A 15,401-nucleotide genomic window follows, 5' to 3' on the forward strand; every position below is an offset into this window, starting at 1 on the left:
ATGCGACAATACCCTTTGCAGCAAGATATCATGTATGGATTCGTAAGTGACTCATGTGCATGTGTCAGCAGATTGGGGAGGATACGAGTGTTCGTGACGGTCCGACTTGATCGTTGTGTGTCTGAAGAGCTCGCCGTTTCTCTTGTTTGCGCATTACTGCTCGACCCACCAGATTGACGGAAGGGTAAGTTATATGGATGCGCGAGCTAGGAGGCACGTCTGCTAGTGACTTTAGCGTCCGCTGACTTGTGCCTATAGTAGGCCTGGCTGCGCACACTGTTGTTCATGGCAGGAACGATTGTTGCGATGTTTAGCGAGCCTACTCGAACAGTGGATATATCATCATCCTCAGCATCACATCAAAAGGACGAGAACATCAGAAGGTCAACGGTGGGGAAGTAGGTCTCACGATCAACAAACAACGCACTGAAAAGTAGCAAATGACGTCAAATTCCATCTTCAATCTACACTACCCTTCCCCCTTCCCCTGTCTCCCCCCTCCGCCCCCTCCGCCCCTATTCCTATCCCTACACAGTCAACGTATAAGTAACACTATCACATTTCCCATTAACAATCTGCCGATCACCACTCGCCAACTGCAGCAATCCCCTCCACGTCCCGCCATGCTGCATGTTAAAACACGCCTGGTTGATGTTGTTGTTCGTCATAAATTCTAGGCCGCGCGTCACGGCGTCTTTCATGGTTTTGACTTCGGCGGTTGTGTCGCAGTTTTTTCCGGTTGTTGCCGCGTGGTATTGGTAGTTTACGCTGGGGAAGTGATGCGTTAGTTGCTGGTTATTATGTACTTGGGGAGGAAGAGGGAGGATGTTGGATGTTGAGGTGGTAAGGGGGGAGAGGGAACGTACCCGTCAACAGCGCCAGAGATGACACCACAAGTGTTGGCCTCGCTTTGCGCCTTCATGAGGTTCGAAACGTAAGTCGCAATCGCGTTCACGTTGAGCGCGACCATGGAGCCTGCGCCCAGAATGGCGATTTGCTCTTCGATGGTGAGGCGTTTGGCAAGGTCGTCGCTGGAGTGGAGTGTTAGCAGGCAATTGGAGGAATGGTGTGGAAAGAGACTTTTGCGTCGTACGTACCTAGACTGTGTCTCCTCGCTCAATGATGGCAGAGCCTCCCGCTCAGGGAGGGAGAGGGCCATGGCGTTGTAGCCGAGACAGAGGGCGGTTGCGGCGATGGTTGAGAAACGCATGATGGGTAGTGGATTGGGGATGTTGTATTGTAAGAGATGAAAGCACGGTAAAGTAGTTATGGTTGAGTGGTGAGGATGATGCGGTAGAACTGTGTGTCTTGCCCGATATATATACACTCTCACGATGAACCGTTCCGACTGATAAGTTGTCAAGAGTCGAGCACAGATTGACTTGCTGCACGCCTTGAGCCATGATGATCAAGTGCTTGCACGCCTGATGTCAACGGGTCTGGAGAGAAAAGCCTCGCGATACGACCGAACTGTACTGGATAGAGGCAAGATGCTTGATTGGCAAGCAGGTAGACCGATGCTGTCTTCATCGCATCCCGTGGAAACCGCCGTACAGCCCTGTATGTGTAAGGCGCCCCTCTTGGATCAGCGTCTATACAATATCAATCATGGTGTTGCACTTCGCCGTCTCTTAGGCGTTCCCTCGTTAGCCTGTGCAGCGGTCCGATTAGAGACGTTGAACCCCATCTTTCTGCGGTGTTTCAGTAATCACAGCCCCCGCAAAGTTCCCGCGCTCAAAAATAGCCGCTTTGAGTAGACTATCCACGTCAGTCTCGCTCAGGCGTTCCATGTTTAGTCGTCGCGCATAGCCGCACTCGGCTGTGTACCTAAGGCGTACCGGATCGGTCCGTAAAACAACCCTACGTTTGCGCCGACCGACATCTCCGGATCTTGAAACCAAGACAGATCAAGATCGGCATAAGCTTTCATGAGGCGGGCTTATTTCGACTGCAATACTCGATGGTGTCCATGTACCGTACATCAGGCACCCCGCGATCATCTATGTCGGTCCTTTGGTACAGCGTTGCGGCATGGATTCACGTCGCCGTCTATCAAACTTGCTCTCTCATTTTGTGATCAAGGCGGGCAGTCTGTTTGGGGGCCCAATCAGGCTCAGGCCGACGAGGCAGAAACGGTTGTCAAGAGCTTGGTAGTTGACGACGAGGGGAGGTAGAGCGCAGGCCTCATGTAGGTTGTGTTCATTTCGAGATGTATATAAGTAATCGACGCGTCGAAATAGAGGTTATCATCCCACCACAACGATTCCTCTCAAGTCACAATACACAACCAAAATACCTCTTTTGCTACACCTCACTTCTTCACTATGCGTTTCCAGCTCGCCCACATCTTCTGCCTCCTCGGCGCTGCCGAGTCTCTCGCCATCGATGCCCCCGAGAAAGAGTAAGTCATCGTTCCCCCTTGTTCTACATCAGTTATTACAGTCCACTAACACAAACCCTCTAGCTACGCCCTTCTTGACACCAGAGACATCGCCTCTTCCCTCTCCCCCCGCACCGACATCGAAGTCGCCGCCGGTTTCGTCAGCCAGGGCGCAACCGCCACCCTCGCCATCGTCTCCATCGCCAACTACCTCGCCGTCTACATCAAAGGCCAATCCGACGTCAACAGCTGCTCTGTGATCTCCGGAAACGTCGACGGCGCCGTATGGCAGTACTACGCGACCACCTCGGGCCCCAAGTGCGACACGACGTCTGAGTCGAAGACGATTAGGAACGCGGTGGAGAGGGAGTTGAAGTGGATGCAGGAGAATGGGTATGATGCTGCTTGCTTTAAGATGGACCATGGGGGCACTTGGGAGGGACATCTCAAGATTGCGTTGAATGGGAAGCCGATTGCTAGTGACACGCAGTGCAACTCGGCGAAGTTTGTCAATCTGTAGATGTGTGGTGTAGTGGGGATGGGGAATAGGATGGGTGGCATGGGCTCTTGTACAAGTCATCTCGTTCTAAGTGCATGATGCAGTGTCAGCAGGCTTCATTATATATCGTCATGGTTACATTTACATCGCATGCTTCTCCTTCTATCGACACTCATCTCTTATAAGTCTTCATCGTCGTCGAACTCAAACACTCGCGTGAGCCCATCGTCTTCATGTTCATCCTCCCGCTCCTCGATCTCTTCCGGTCCCTGCGCCGCAAAATCCTCTTCCTCCCCTCCCTGTTCACCTGTTCCTTCCCGCATATCCACAGGCCCCCTACCCTCAAAGCTCATCGTGCCATCCATCTCATGCGTAGCCAACACATACCCCCCATCCTCATCCACTCCTCCAGTGAACACCATTCCATCTCGTTCCCTTCTCCTTCTCTCTCTCCTTCTCTGCTCAGCCTGTCTTCTCCTTCGATCCCTGTCTTCCTTCCCTTGAATCCACTTTCTCATTGGTCTGGGAAGCTCATTCGGCATGACTCCTGTTTTCTCCATGCCCCAGGTGGTGAAAGAGAGGGCCGCGCGGTTGGTCGAGGAAAGAGTTGCTGCGCCGATACTCCATGATGCGCGGCCTAAGCCCGAGGATGCGATGGCGCTGGCGAAGGAAAGGGTCGCAGTGGAGACCTCAGATAGCGCGGCGCTGGTATCGTGCAGTGCGGCGGGCCAAGTACCGGGGAAGGGTGTGGCTGCTGGAAGGGATGCCGTGGCAGAGGAAGGAAGGTCTTCCCAGCTTGATGAAGAGGACGAGGAGGTGGATGCAGGCTGAGAAGGGGTTTCTTCTTCGTCGGCACCGATTTGCGACTCGGTGGCAGGGCTGGTGCGGATAGTGGCCGGACGAGGTCGTGGCTCTGGCTCCGCTTGCGCCTCCTCAAAGTCGCGCAGCTGTGAAGTGCTTAGTGCTGCTGATCGCATAGGCGCATTTTCGAACCCGTCGTGGGCGCTGAAGTATGCTTCTGAATGTGATGAGGCCTGGTGTTGTGGGCGGCCTCTCGTGCTACTGCCCTTTTCGGAAGGGTCGTTGCTGCCTACAGCCTTGCGTGGGCGTCCGATCTTGTCAACCATCGTGGCTGTTGCTGAATACGGTAGGTGTTTTAAGTACGTAGTGTAGTGTAAGTATAAGGTTGCCGACTACAGTTGCAACGAATGCTGCGACGCGCGAAGGGACTCCGGGGGCGTATGCTGAAGAAGTGGGTGATTGTACTTCGTATCGTGGGGGACGCGGTGGTGGCTGCCGTATGTGGTGAATGTGAGAACTTCAACGCGCGATTTAATCGGAATAGGGAAGTGCGAACGCCTGCGCCAACGTCACTGCCTTACGACAACGGGGAATCCGCGAGGAGATGAAGGAGGAGAGCTGGCGACCGAACGGTCAGAATGCGCATCGCCAAAACATCTTCACATTTTTTTCGTTCCGATCGCAGAACCATGGATATGTGACTGAAAAGCTGGTACAGACTTTGAATATACGAGGCTTTGGTAGGTCAGTATACTAAAGCTGTGCGCGTAGCACTAAGTCCTACGCTAAGCGATCCATAGGTGGTGCACTTATTAGATACGAAGATATCGGGGCACGTTTGCTACGTCGGTTGCGAGTTCAAGCACCAAACGCGGTGTCATCGAAGTGAATGTGAAAGCACGTGACTGCGCATCTACTCACCTCGTCGACCCACCCAGCGCTACAAAGAGGGGTACCTTCGCAATGAAGTGCTTGGATGCGCGATTAAGAAAAACGTTACCACACATTCATTGCTTCCGGCGTCGCTTGCGCCGACATCGCGCTTTACATTGTACTTGCGACCCATAACCACACAGTGAATACTTGCGTTTAGGCAATCACAATACCAATTCGATATAAGACCGCGATACCCCGCCCTTGACAAAACAACGCGACAGCTCAGACCATCAGTCTTTATATACCACCCGCTACCTGCATTCTGCGCATTATCACAGCCGCTCGCATTCCACAGCACACTTCCACTACTCGTCGTCAATACCCGCCTACTTCACACTCTTTCACGTCCACTCCGCCGATGTCTTCCAGCCCTTCCAACAACCAGCAGGCCGCGCTCAAGATGCGTCCCGTCACTGGTAAGCACCTCCGCGTCCGCGTCTCTGTGCGCCCTTCCGTATACTGACTTGTCGCACAGGGGCCTTCCTGCTCAAGCAGAGTCCTCATCATCTCTCGCATGACATCAAGGACATCCTCGAGAAGCATGGCGTCAAGCTCTCACCCGGCTGTTCCCAAGAGCTTACCCGATACCTCAACGACAAGCTCGAAGCGTATCCCATCCCTTTCGACCCCAAACGTCCCAACCTCCAAGCGGACCTGGACAACAGTGCTCGTCTTCGCGATAGGCGGGCTCAGCTCACGGACCAGGGTGCGACTTCGGAAACACCCGCGAGGACGCTTCATCGATCGCGTCCCGACACCTTCTCGCGGTTCGGCAAGCCTCGCAACATCAACGAGTCTTTCATGGACATCCCTTGGAACGATCCAGTCTCGCCATCCATGTTGCAACCGCCGATGCCCGTCAGCGTGAACTCGCTGCTGCAGGGCTGGCCTCTGAAAGAGAAGTCGCTCGCAGCTGTGAAGACGCCGACCAAGGTCAAGAAGGAGCAGTCTGTAAAGGCCGAGATTCAGGACTCCGTTAAGTTCGCGAATGAGCCTCCCGTCAAGGTCGAGATCGATCGACCCATTGAGACTGAGACCGAATCGGCCAACACCGTGAAGCCGACTTTATTGACTCGAGGGCGCGCCGACGACTATCTCGATGTTGGCGAAGAAGAAAGCAGCGAGCGCGCACCCCTCGCTATCACAAAGGACAACCTCGTCAAGGTAGAAGATAGTGTTGGCAGCGACGTCCAGCGCCATAACCAGATTCACCGCACCGTCGATTCCAAGTCCCCACCTGCTCCCGCCATCAAGTCCGAAAAGGCAACGACCAGGAGCCCCAAGCGCACCCTTAACAGTTTCGAAGAGATGGACGCCGACGCCGTCTCCTTCACTTCTGATAACCTCAGCGCCATCAAGAAGACCCGGCCTGCTGTCAAGCAAGAACCATCCCCTGCACCCGCTATCAAGGTCGAGAACGACACCTCCGGCTTCCAGAGCTCCATCGGCTCGTCCAATTCTTCGGGCTTCCGGTCTTCGGGTTCAGGTGTCAAGACTGAGTTCCAGGAAACGCCTGACACCACATACCTTGGTGAGTCGCAGCAGACACTGGGCCGATCGCAGAGCCCTTTCAGCCAGACCCAAGGTTTCCCGAACCCTTTTTCCCGCAGCCGCTTCGGCAGTCAGTCATTCCTGAGCTCTCCCGGCTCAGTGACCTCACAGACTTCCGGACGTGTCGAGATCAACCCGCGTCGCTCTGCTCGGCTATCACAAGCCAAGATGACCGCTACCGGCTCGTCAGCCCCGTCAGCTTCCGCCCCCTCTGCCCCTCCAGCTGCGTCTCCTACGCCATCTTCTGCCTCTTCTCTTGGTGTCAAGCGCCGTCGCTCCGCCAGCCTTGCAGACGAAGTTGAGCAAGTTGAACGCCAGGGTCGCAACAAGAAGTTCGTGACCAAAGAAGTGGTCGCAAAACAGCGCGAGGCTCGCCACAATGAGGATGCAAGGGATCAAAAGCGCAGTAGCGCCCAGCGTCGTGCCTCGGTGCTCCGTCGTCGCCCAATCTAAAGAGCGCAAACGGCCAGGCTATCTTCACCAGCCACCGGGCGGACATCCCGTCAAAATACCAGACCAACGTGGCCAACATGCCTGCACCAGCTGAACAACCAACAACTCACATGCATCGAAGTCCAAGAGGCTTCCAACGCTCGCCCCATCTCCGCTAAGTCAGGTCAACCTGCCCTCCTAACAAAAGCCAAAAGAGCTTCTTTCGTCGATGACCGTGCCCAAGGCGCGCGTCCATCCAAGCTATCCCGACATCCGTTCCGGCCGATCATGTGAGATAACATCGACGGCCGTCAGTCAAGGTGGTCAAAAGTCCAGAGAGACTTCACCACCCCGTCGACCAGGTGCAAGCTCAAGAGCTCACCTCATCCACTACCCCTTCGCCGCGTCCAGAGAGACGCGCCCATCGGGGTCATCCCTACTGCATTAGCTCAGCTGAATCCGTCCAGAGAGACTTGACAGCTGACGATCGAGATGAGTGACAGGCCCAAAGAGGCTTGAACCGCCGGTCGGGATGAGCGCAAGGCCAAAGGTCTTGACGACTCATCGGCCATCCACCACCAAGACACTTGGTGGGTACTAGCTGGAGATATTTGGAACACAAAAGTGCTTCCATTACCCAGCTGCGATGAGACCGAGTCCACAAAAGTGGCTTGGCTCATTTGCTACCCCCCACCGATCCTTATCATTGAGCGATGTTGAGTCGACTGGAAGTTCACAGGACTCTCATCGCTGGCGCACTGAGCGCAAGTTAAAAAGGCTTGCCATACAGTTCTTTCATCTCTTTTCTGTATCTTGGTTCATGTTTGGTTGTTCTGTTGTTTGCGATTGCTGGCCAGCTGTGCACCCTTGTCTCCTTCTTTTCCTTATCATTCCTTCTGTTACTGCGTTGGTTACAAAGACGTCCTATTAGCATTGTTGCACGTATACAAAAAGTGATAGTATAATAGAAGTTAGGATTTCATGCAGACAGTCAACGTGCGTCGATGCAAATGTGATGTGGTGACTTCGGCTCTCCGCCCGCCCATCCCCACCTCCGCATGCAGGTCAGATTAGAGTTTAGCGCACCAATACGCGGTCAGCATCGCGACCGACTGCATGCACAACGGCTTTCCTCATCTATGGTGTTACGCCCTGATTGAAGTCGCACAGCATTGTTCCGTCTTACATTGCTTAAAGCGCATACCCCGCCGCTTTTATCTCAGCACAATGCAACTCCACTTCCGCCTCCTTACGGCCTTCGTCGCCCTCTTTAGCCTTGCTTCTTCCTTCACAATGTCTACTTCAACGCCCAACTCCACCGACTCATCTCCGGTAACGCGCATAGCGACATTCCGATTCCACCCAAACGTGACTGCGGAGCAGAAGGGCGACCGCGCATCTGCCTTTCTCGCACTTTACGCTGAACACCCTGAGTTACTGGTCGAGGGCCCAAAGGGTGGGAGGCCGCTGAATACGCCATTGAACCTGACGAATGTGAAGAGGGAGAGTGTCTGGGACTTGGGGTTTGTGGTAGTCTTCAAGGTATGGAATGGATGGTGACGCGACCGCATCACGAGTGCTGACAATGAGTAGGATGAAGCCTCGAGACAGGTGTTCGATAAAGATCCGACGCACGATAAACTGAAGGTATGTGACGTCTCCGTGCTTGTAGAAGTGTTGAAGCTGACATCGCGGAAGAATGAGACGGACCCGTTGCTCGAGCAGGTGTTTGTGTATGACTTTGTCGCGCAGCCGAATTTGGGGTGGTGATGGCGGCGGGGATGTCAGAATTGGTCTCGCATGGCCAGATGTCGTGTCGAAGTTTGCAGCACAGGAATCATCGTATCTTAACACTTAGACAATATGTAAAGCCTTGTATGCACCTGGCGGTGCTGCCGTTTGCTCTGACGTACCTCCGTTCTCGGCGCTAGCGTATCGGATCTGCCTAGATGTTAAAAGGTCGACAGCTTCCTCACTTTCTCACTTACCCTTACCACTTTGCAATTGAATTCAGGATGGCGGAATCTTACCTCGAGCCATTGCGCCACCTCACCAAGAATGGCTTCGACGATGCGCGCTTGCTACTTCTTCAAGGCCTCAGTCGCGAGCAGCGCAGTGCCTTGGTTCGGGAAGGTATGGAGCACTTCACTACCGACGAAGCATCCGTGCAGTTGTGTCTCTCCATGCTCGATTCGCTTCAACAACCACAAGAGCGGGCGACGTCTGAGCTATATGTCGAAAGCAACGGTAAGAGATGAAGCATTGAGTGGGAAGTAGACACTGAATTGCTGTGTCACAGACTCCCGGCAGCCTAGCAACATGCAAGTCGCGCCCACACCCACACTCGCCGCGCATGTTCCCCCAACCTTCGGCATAGCACTACCGAGGCGCCAAACCAAACGGAAAGCCACGGAAAACGCAGACCCCTCCAACGACCGTGTTCATAAAGCGCCTGCGCTCAACGCGACAGGTAATGGTGTCAGCAGCCTCTCCAATGGAGACGAAGACGACGATGAAGACTGGGAGGGTACGACTGCAAGACTTGATAACGCTCTACGGGATGACGCTCCTGCGGTCGCCAACGCCGACATTAATGTCATCGACATACGCTCCACAACCCTGGATATACCCGTCCTGAAGATAGGCGCAATGGTCCCGAGCCTCAACGGTCGTGAGCGTTGGCAACCTCTCAATTACCTTGATGATAACATCGGCACCGATATCCATGCCAAATTCTTTGCCCACTTTGCCTACAAGGAGGCGAAGCGAGCAGCATATTCGGCGGTGGCGACGAGTGTCGCTGAAGGCTACAGTCTCAGAGGCGTATGCATCAACGTAGCGGTGTGGCAGAAGGAAGGCGATCTATCCAATTCCCAGAGGCCCGATAGGAACGATGGAAGGGCTTGCGATACTTGCATCCGCACAAAGCGACTCTGCGTGCGCGCTTCGTGGGAATGGCCAGTAGGCTCGAAGCTTTCCGTAATGTCTCTGCCAGACACTTACCGTCAAGGCAAGGCGTTGGGTTCCATTGATGCATGGGTCAACGGAGGATAATGGGCAACGGAACAAGTGCGCTGGAATCTACATTAGTCTCAAATCGAAGATGGTGAAGATTGTAACGCGATGGAAACTTCTAAACCCCCTCCCTCCCCCCTTCCATTGTCCGCTGAAGCCTGGTGTCCAATGACGAGAATGTGATAGGTGTGGAAGCAGACGGAGGAGAGCTAGGACGCAAAACATGTAGCTAATGATGATCGGCTGCCTTTTGCGGCGAATGGTCGCAGTCATGGCGTTACAAAAGATAATCCAGTCTCTATAGTGATGCGCAAGCTTACCCTTGAGGTTGTCGTACAGAGACAGGAGAATACAAAAGTATGTGTGAAGGATGCTGGGCATGTGGATGCGGAGTCGCAAACCTTTGGTGTTCGTCGGTCCGAGCTCCAGACGATGCGCTAGTCGCTAGCTCGGCCGGGGATTGCCGCCGGTCTCCATCAACAAACATCCGGTGCCGGCTACTCACCTCGCACCACAGCAACACTAACGTGTGCGCATCTACACGATGACGAGCTCGTATCTGAAGGCGCTACTTAAACTGTCCGGTGATGAAGCGTTCGCCGATGCGCGCATGAGGCTCATTGATGGCTTGAACTGGGAAGAGCTGGAAATTGTTGCCGTCGAAGGGATAACCGGATGTACCAACCGAAGGGTGCGAGAGCGATTGGTCTGCGCGATGCTCAACATTCTCAAAGAGAATCCGAATATCGAGCCAATGACAGTTCCAAAGACTGGTAAACATGCAATTATGGACATACGAGGCGCCGGCTGATATGTATCACCACAGAATCTCTGGGGTTTGTCCCCATCGCACCTCGGATAGACGCGACACAAGTAAAAGCAGCAACCCCTTCGGTGGCCAAGCGAAAGCGCGCTATTCAGGATACAAATAGCGAGCGACAGGAATCTGCTAGTAAGGCATTCAAAATTGAACCGATTGGTGGCTCATCGTTGGACACCATCGTCTTACGTGATGACGAGAACGATGACAAGAACGAGGACGATTACGAGAGTGACATGTGGGAAGCGGACAACGTCATACATCCATACGACTTTCGCCCCGCGATACTTCCGACAGTCATTGATCTAGAAGATCCTGTTAAAGATGAGGAAGAAAGCAATACAGTAGCGCCACAAGTGGTGCTGTATGCGGACCAAAATCCTACGACGGACGTGAACTTCGTTACTTTTCCCGCGGCCTCCACAACCGATCCAGATCCCAGACTCCGGATAGGCGTATGGGCTCCAAACAGCTTCGGAGGTGGCGCCTGGCTACCTCTTCAAGACCTATCACCTGGGGACGGTAGAGTTATCCACGCAATATTCAATCGAGTCTACATGTCGCACCCCAAGATATCGACAATGTATCGGTCAATAGTGAGGGATGCAGAACGCTTCATGCAGAGGGGAATGTGCGTCTGCCACTGGCTGTACAGCGGCACAGGCGCATCAAAGTACACTTCAGCCGAAGGAGACAAGGACAGGGCTTGTGACCATTGCAATGGCCGGATGCGTCTATGTGTCAGAGTCATCCTGGACACCATGGGCCCCAAGCTGTGCATATTTCCATTGCACGATAAGTTTCGCGCAGGCCAGACTTCGATCTCGCTCGGCGCATATGTCAGACTTAACGGAGTCCTCTTCAGATTTGGGGAGAAGTATGCACGTGGAACATGGGGTATCTCGAGCTTCCCTATCTCCCAATGAGTAGTCACATGCGGCACATCAAGCGTCTCACAATGCATATCGAGGAGCGGGAGAGAGAGCAGCGCGGTAGAAATGAGCCGCATTGGGAAGATCTACAGGCAGCTACGAAATGATCATCCAGCGTTCATGCCGAAGCAACCACCCACCATGAGCTTCCGAACACACCATCCAATTTTCATCGACGAATCAACCTCCACCTCCTCTATTGTTTCGACAATGCCCCCACGAAGTCTCACAATCCAAGCTGTGGAAGACTAAGGCTCGCCAAGAAGATTGAGAGTATCGTTCAGACTTTTGCCAGAGAAGATACCAAAGTCTTGCTCGCACACCGTCCCTTCTTCCGGCATAGTCCCGTTCACGAAATACGCAGCCGTTGCGGTAATGGCGCAGGCCCCAGGGCTGTACATAACCGTGTGCTACCAATGTCGTTAGCGATGTTCTCTCCCGAATACATTACACCCGTCCATAAGACCAAGCCCGTCCATGAAGCCGAAAACTGCTCTCCAACTTACCCCGAGACCATCGTGCTGAAGCACAACACTTCCTTCGAGCGTCTTGTTCGCCGCATAAGCCCCGGAGATTGGAGTGCGGACGTCATATGGCGAACCGATGAGCAACACGGGGTTCTTCGTCTTCGCTTGGAAGTCGCCTTCGTACCGTTCTTTCGCCTTAACCTTCCATAGCGAGCACAAGATATACGCGCCGATAGTGTAATCGCTGCTCCAATCACCCAATTCCGTTATGTGCTGGACGCGTTCTTTGATATCGGCGAGCTCGTCGGCGCGAAACATGGCATCGGAGCAGCGGATGAGCTGCGTGTTGTCTGCATTGATCGCCGCATCCATTATGATGAAGGAGCGGTTCACCACATACTGAGTGTGGTCGTATTCTGGAGTATCGCGGATCATGATGCTGTTGAGATAGCCTGCCAAGTAAGACCCAGATGCGAGGCCCATGCGCAGAGCCGTGTCACTAGCCTCAGCGATCTTCTCGTAGGTGACGATATCGGTGGTGACGTTGGGGCCAATAACGATTGGCTCGCGTTTGGCTTCTTCGCCCAGGTGTAGGATTTGGTCGTACAACGAGTCGGAAGAAATGTTGGGGCGAAAGAGGGGACAGGAGGGCCCAGCATCGATGCACTGTTTGGTAAACTGTCCCAAGGCAGCTGGCGCGGATTCAGCTGGACCGGTCTCCCTGATGCTCGGTTAGCCCATTTCGCAGTCATTTGAATGAAGTTACGTACCATCCTTGCTGATACTCGAGTGGGTTGAGAACACCATCAAGCATCATTCGCTCGACCCTGTCGGGAAACATAGCAGCCAGGACCTGGCCAAGATACGTGCCATATGATATCCCTGGAGTCTATTAGCCGACACTTCCAAATACCAGGCCTCATCGTCCACTCACCCCAGTACCGGAGAAGACCATCCTCGCCTTCCACAGTCAGAGCATCAACAACCTTCATGAAGTCTCTGGCAACGAACGCCGTGCTCATCAACGACCCAGTCACTGCCTCGTTCTGGAAACATCGTGCCGCGTACTGCTTGGTGTAAGACCAGACAGCGCCCAACGCAACTTCAGACGAGTTGGTCCTCGTGGGCGTTCGCAAGGTCGCAACCATCCGTTCCATCTCGTCGTTGTAGCAATCTACGGGCATTGTCGTGCCAGTACCTCTGGGGTCGGGACCGATGATATCGTATTGCCCGCCCGTCATGCTGCACGAGACGATTTGTTAGCACCCGAGCGCAGCATCTACACAGCAAGAAGCAACTTACGCAAGAACATAACGGGCTTGTTGCAGGAGCCAATCGGTTGCGGGCAAACCAGGGCCGCCCCAGTTTGTCAACACACTGCCTAGCTTGGGCTCTTTGGTCGCCTTGACTTTCAAGATGTTGAGGGTGAGCGTGTTGTTCTTCGATTGGGGCAGCGTATAGTCAAGGGGTACAGCCAGCTTTCCGAGATAGGTGTCGGGTCTGCCTAGAACCGTGGATGCATCTGTCCAGTTGATCGCGATTTTCTCGGAATCCTCAGAGCATTCGGTAGATTCAAAAGATGATTGTGACGCCGTCGCAGCGATGTTGAGGCATGCGATTAACGCGAGGCAAAGGGTCGTCCTGGGAAACATCTCGGTACAGTGGTTGTGACGGCCTGTCGATGGTATCGAGATGCTTCCCTAGAGTCTGGTACACTATATATACTTTTACTAAATCTTGCTTTCCCACCTGGTCAGCCTTGCATATGCAACAGGAGAGGACGAGGCGTCTTTCGCGCAGTGCTAGTTGTGGGGGCCGCATCAGAATCAAGCGCTCGTCATTGCCGGACGTGATCAACGGAGCCACAATGACATCGAATTCGTGAGCACTATCGTTAGTAAGAACTGCTAGGCGAAAATAGCCAGCCAGAACCGAAGTAGAGCGCAGTCGTGGCTAATTTGATTCGCACATACATTATGAGGCATATGCTGCGCACTTATACCGAAACGGACTGCGATATGGCCAAGCTCTCTTCCTAGTTAATGCTCGCTGTTGAAAGTCTCGCTGTTTTGGGGTAGCCTCAAACACCGCCTGCTGTCAGCGCTAACCCTGTTAGGAAGTCAGAAGGGCCAAGACGAACAGCAACGAATGAGGAGGAGCAATGGCAGCGATGGTATTGTGGGATTGTTATTGGCCAGCACCAGGTCGCGCTTCCTTCCCTTGAATATAGTCAGCTCAGCTCGCTACTTTACTGCCGAACCGAGACAAGTGCGCATGCACTTCGGCATCTCGGTGACCCATCGAATGTGGCAATTCCGGTTCTGGGAAGCACTGAAGTATGCAATAGTCGATGATTCATTCAAACTAGATTCAGGGCTGGCCTAAGCAGTCGACGACACCATGCTTCAGTCGGCCGATGCATAAATTCCAGGGCTGCATCGATTCGCCATGTGGATCAGCAGACACCCGCTGGTACAAGAGTTGTAAACCTGCAAATCGATCTCATTAGCCTGTCTCTCTGGAAACATCCGGAATAAAACACTTACGGCTCATCAAAGCACTCATTCCAACCAGGTTTCTTCCGCCTCCAGTATCGTCGGAGTACTTCTCGCGCCTTCAAAGGGCTGTTACTGCCAAGAAGGCGGGCATGTTCTTCCAAGTGCCGTTCAATCCAGATTCGAGTGCTTTGCTGAACGTGATAGCCCGCTTCCACGCCAAGCACACATAGTGGAAATGTTGATATCTTCTTTAACTGTTTTAATGGTGTAGCAGCCTTCAAATCTTTGAGTAGACGATCACGATGCCGCATTCGCATGAGATCCATCTCTGTGTCGCTGGGAAGGATGTCAACAGCTTGCAAGGACATTATGCAGTAGAGTGCGATTGCAGACTGCCAGATCGATGCGATTAGCTGCCAGTCATCTTTCTGATCCTTGGACTGCGCCCATTCTCTTGGGCCGAAGGATTCGATACGAGAGAGAATGCTGCGTGCATCTTGAGCGTACTGATGCGGGTCCACAACGGGTGTGAGGCTGAGCTGTTGACGCAGGCGGTTGATGCGGATTATCTCAATGAAGAGTGTCGACGGACACAGTGTGTAAGGGAGGATAAGGCTATACACCTTCTCTACTTCCTCGATATGCTGTTCGAGTGGCTCAGTGATACTGATCTGATGCGATGCTGGACCAAGACTATTCGAAAAGGTTACGATGCTGCATGATGTCAGCCAAATTTGTCGCGATCATCGTGGAATACTAACAGTACGAAGATCACTAGCGCTGATGTCATGTGAGGTACTGTGCGTCGCAGTGATCCAAAGCCACCACGCATATCTATCAGTCGCTTCATTCCATCTGCATGCGACCTCCAGTCGACATCTGTAGAGCTATGTACCTGAGACCATAGTCAGCCTTGTGGAGCCGCACGTGTCAGGATGTAAGAATGTACCTCCATTGCCAGAAACATAAGAATGCTGGCGATAGTCTGATCACTACTGCGCGTTTCCTTCCTCGCGACATTCTCGTTAAGAGCGCGTATAGCAAGGCCTCGATAGTGGTATATCTTGAGT

General features: G+C 53.4%; 6 protein-coding genes across 6 annotated transcripts; 3 read left to right on the forward strand and 3 right to left on the reverse strand.

Annotated features, from left to right (window-relative positions):
- Positions 1-527: 527 nt before the first annotated feature.
- J4E88_010949 (uncharacterized protein) lies at positions 528-1,210 on the reverse strand (the record flags this gene model as incomplete). The annotated part of the gene is made up of 3 exons (XM_049404539.1): positions 528-768; positions 867-1,031; positions 1,098-1,210. The coding sequence occupies 3 exons, from the start codon at positions 1,208-1,210 to the stop codon at positions 528-530; spliced, it is 519 nt and encodes a 172-aa protein (XP_049249682.1).
- Positions 1,211-2,324: 1,114 nt separating this feature from the next.
- Positions 2,325-2,900, forward strand: J4E88_010950 (uncharacterized protein; the record flags this gene model as incomplete). The annotated part of the gene is made up of 2 exons (XM_049404540.1): positions 2,325-2,401; positions 2,465-2,900. 2 exons carry the CDS (start codon positions 2,325-2,327, stop codon positions 2,898-2,900), a joined length of 513 nt encoding a protein of 170 aa, XP_049249683.1.
- A 158-nt stretch (positions 2,901-3,058) lies between these two features.
- Positions 3,059-4,006, reverse strand: J4E88_010951 (uncharacterized protein; the record flags this gene model as incomplete). The annotated part of the gene is made up of 1 exon (XM_049404541.1): positions 3,059-4,006. The coding sequence occupies one exon, from the start codon at positions 4,004-4,006 to the stop codon at positions 3,059-3,061; it is 948 nt and encodes a 315-aa protein (XP_049249684.1).
- Positions 4,007-4,974: 968 nt separating this feature from the next.
- Positions 4,975-6,620, forward strand: J4E88_010952 (uncharacterized protein; the record flags this gene model as incomplete). The annotated part of the gene is made up of 2 exons (XM_049404542.1): positions 4,975-5,032; positions 5,092-6,620. The coding sequence occupies 2 exons, from the start codon at positions 4,975-4,977 to the stop codon at positions 6,618-6,620; spliced, it is 1,587 nt and encodes a 528-aa protein (XP_049249685.1).
- Positions 6,621-8,407: 1,787 nt separating this feature from the next.
- J4E88_010953 (uncharacterized protein) lies at positions 8,408-9,653 on the forward strand (the record flags this gene model as incomplete). Its single annotated transcript, XM_049404543.1, has 3 exons — positions 8,408-8,412; positions 8,614-8,846; positions 8,899-9,653. The coding sequence occupies 3 exons, from the start codon at positions 8,408-8,410 to the stop codon at positions 9,651-9,653; spliced, it is 993 nt and encodes a 330-aa protein (XP_049249686.1).
- Positions 9,654-11,614: 1,961 nt separating this feature from the next.
- Positions 11,615-13,808, reverse strand: J4E88_010954 (uncharacterized protein; the record flags this gene model as incomplete). The annotated part of the gene is made up of 6 exons (XM_049404544.1): positions 11,615-11,776; positions 11,873-12,554; positions 12,604-12,715; positions 12,768-13,075; positions 13,136-13,533; positions 13,803-13,808. The coding sequence occupies 6 exons, from the start codon at positions 13,806-13,808 to the stop codon at positions 11,615-11,617; spliced, it is 1,668 nt and encodes a 555-aa protein (XP_049249687.1).
- Between the last annotated feature and the right edge of the window lie 1,593 nt (positions 13,809-15,401).

This window comes from Alternaria novae-zelandiae (assembly GCF_023758075.1).
Source record: "Alternaria novae-zelandiae strain BMP 2774 chromosome Unknown scaffold_46, whole genome shotgun sequence".
NCBI lineage: Eukaryota > Fungi > Ascomycota > Dothideomycetes > Pleosporales > Pleosporaceae > Alternaria > Alternaria novae-zelandiae.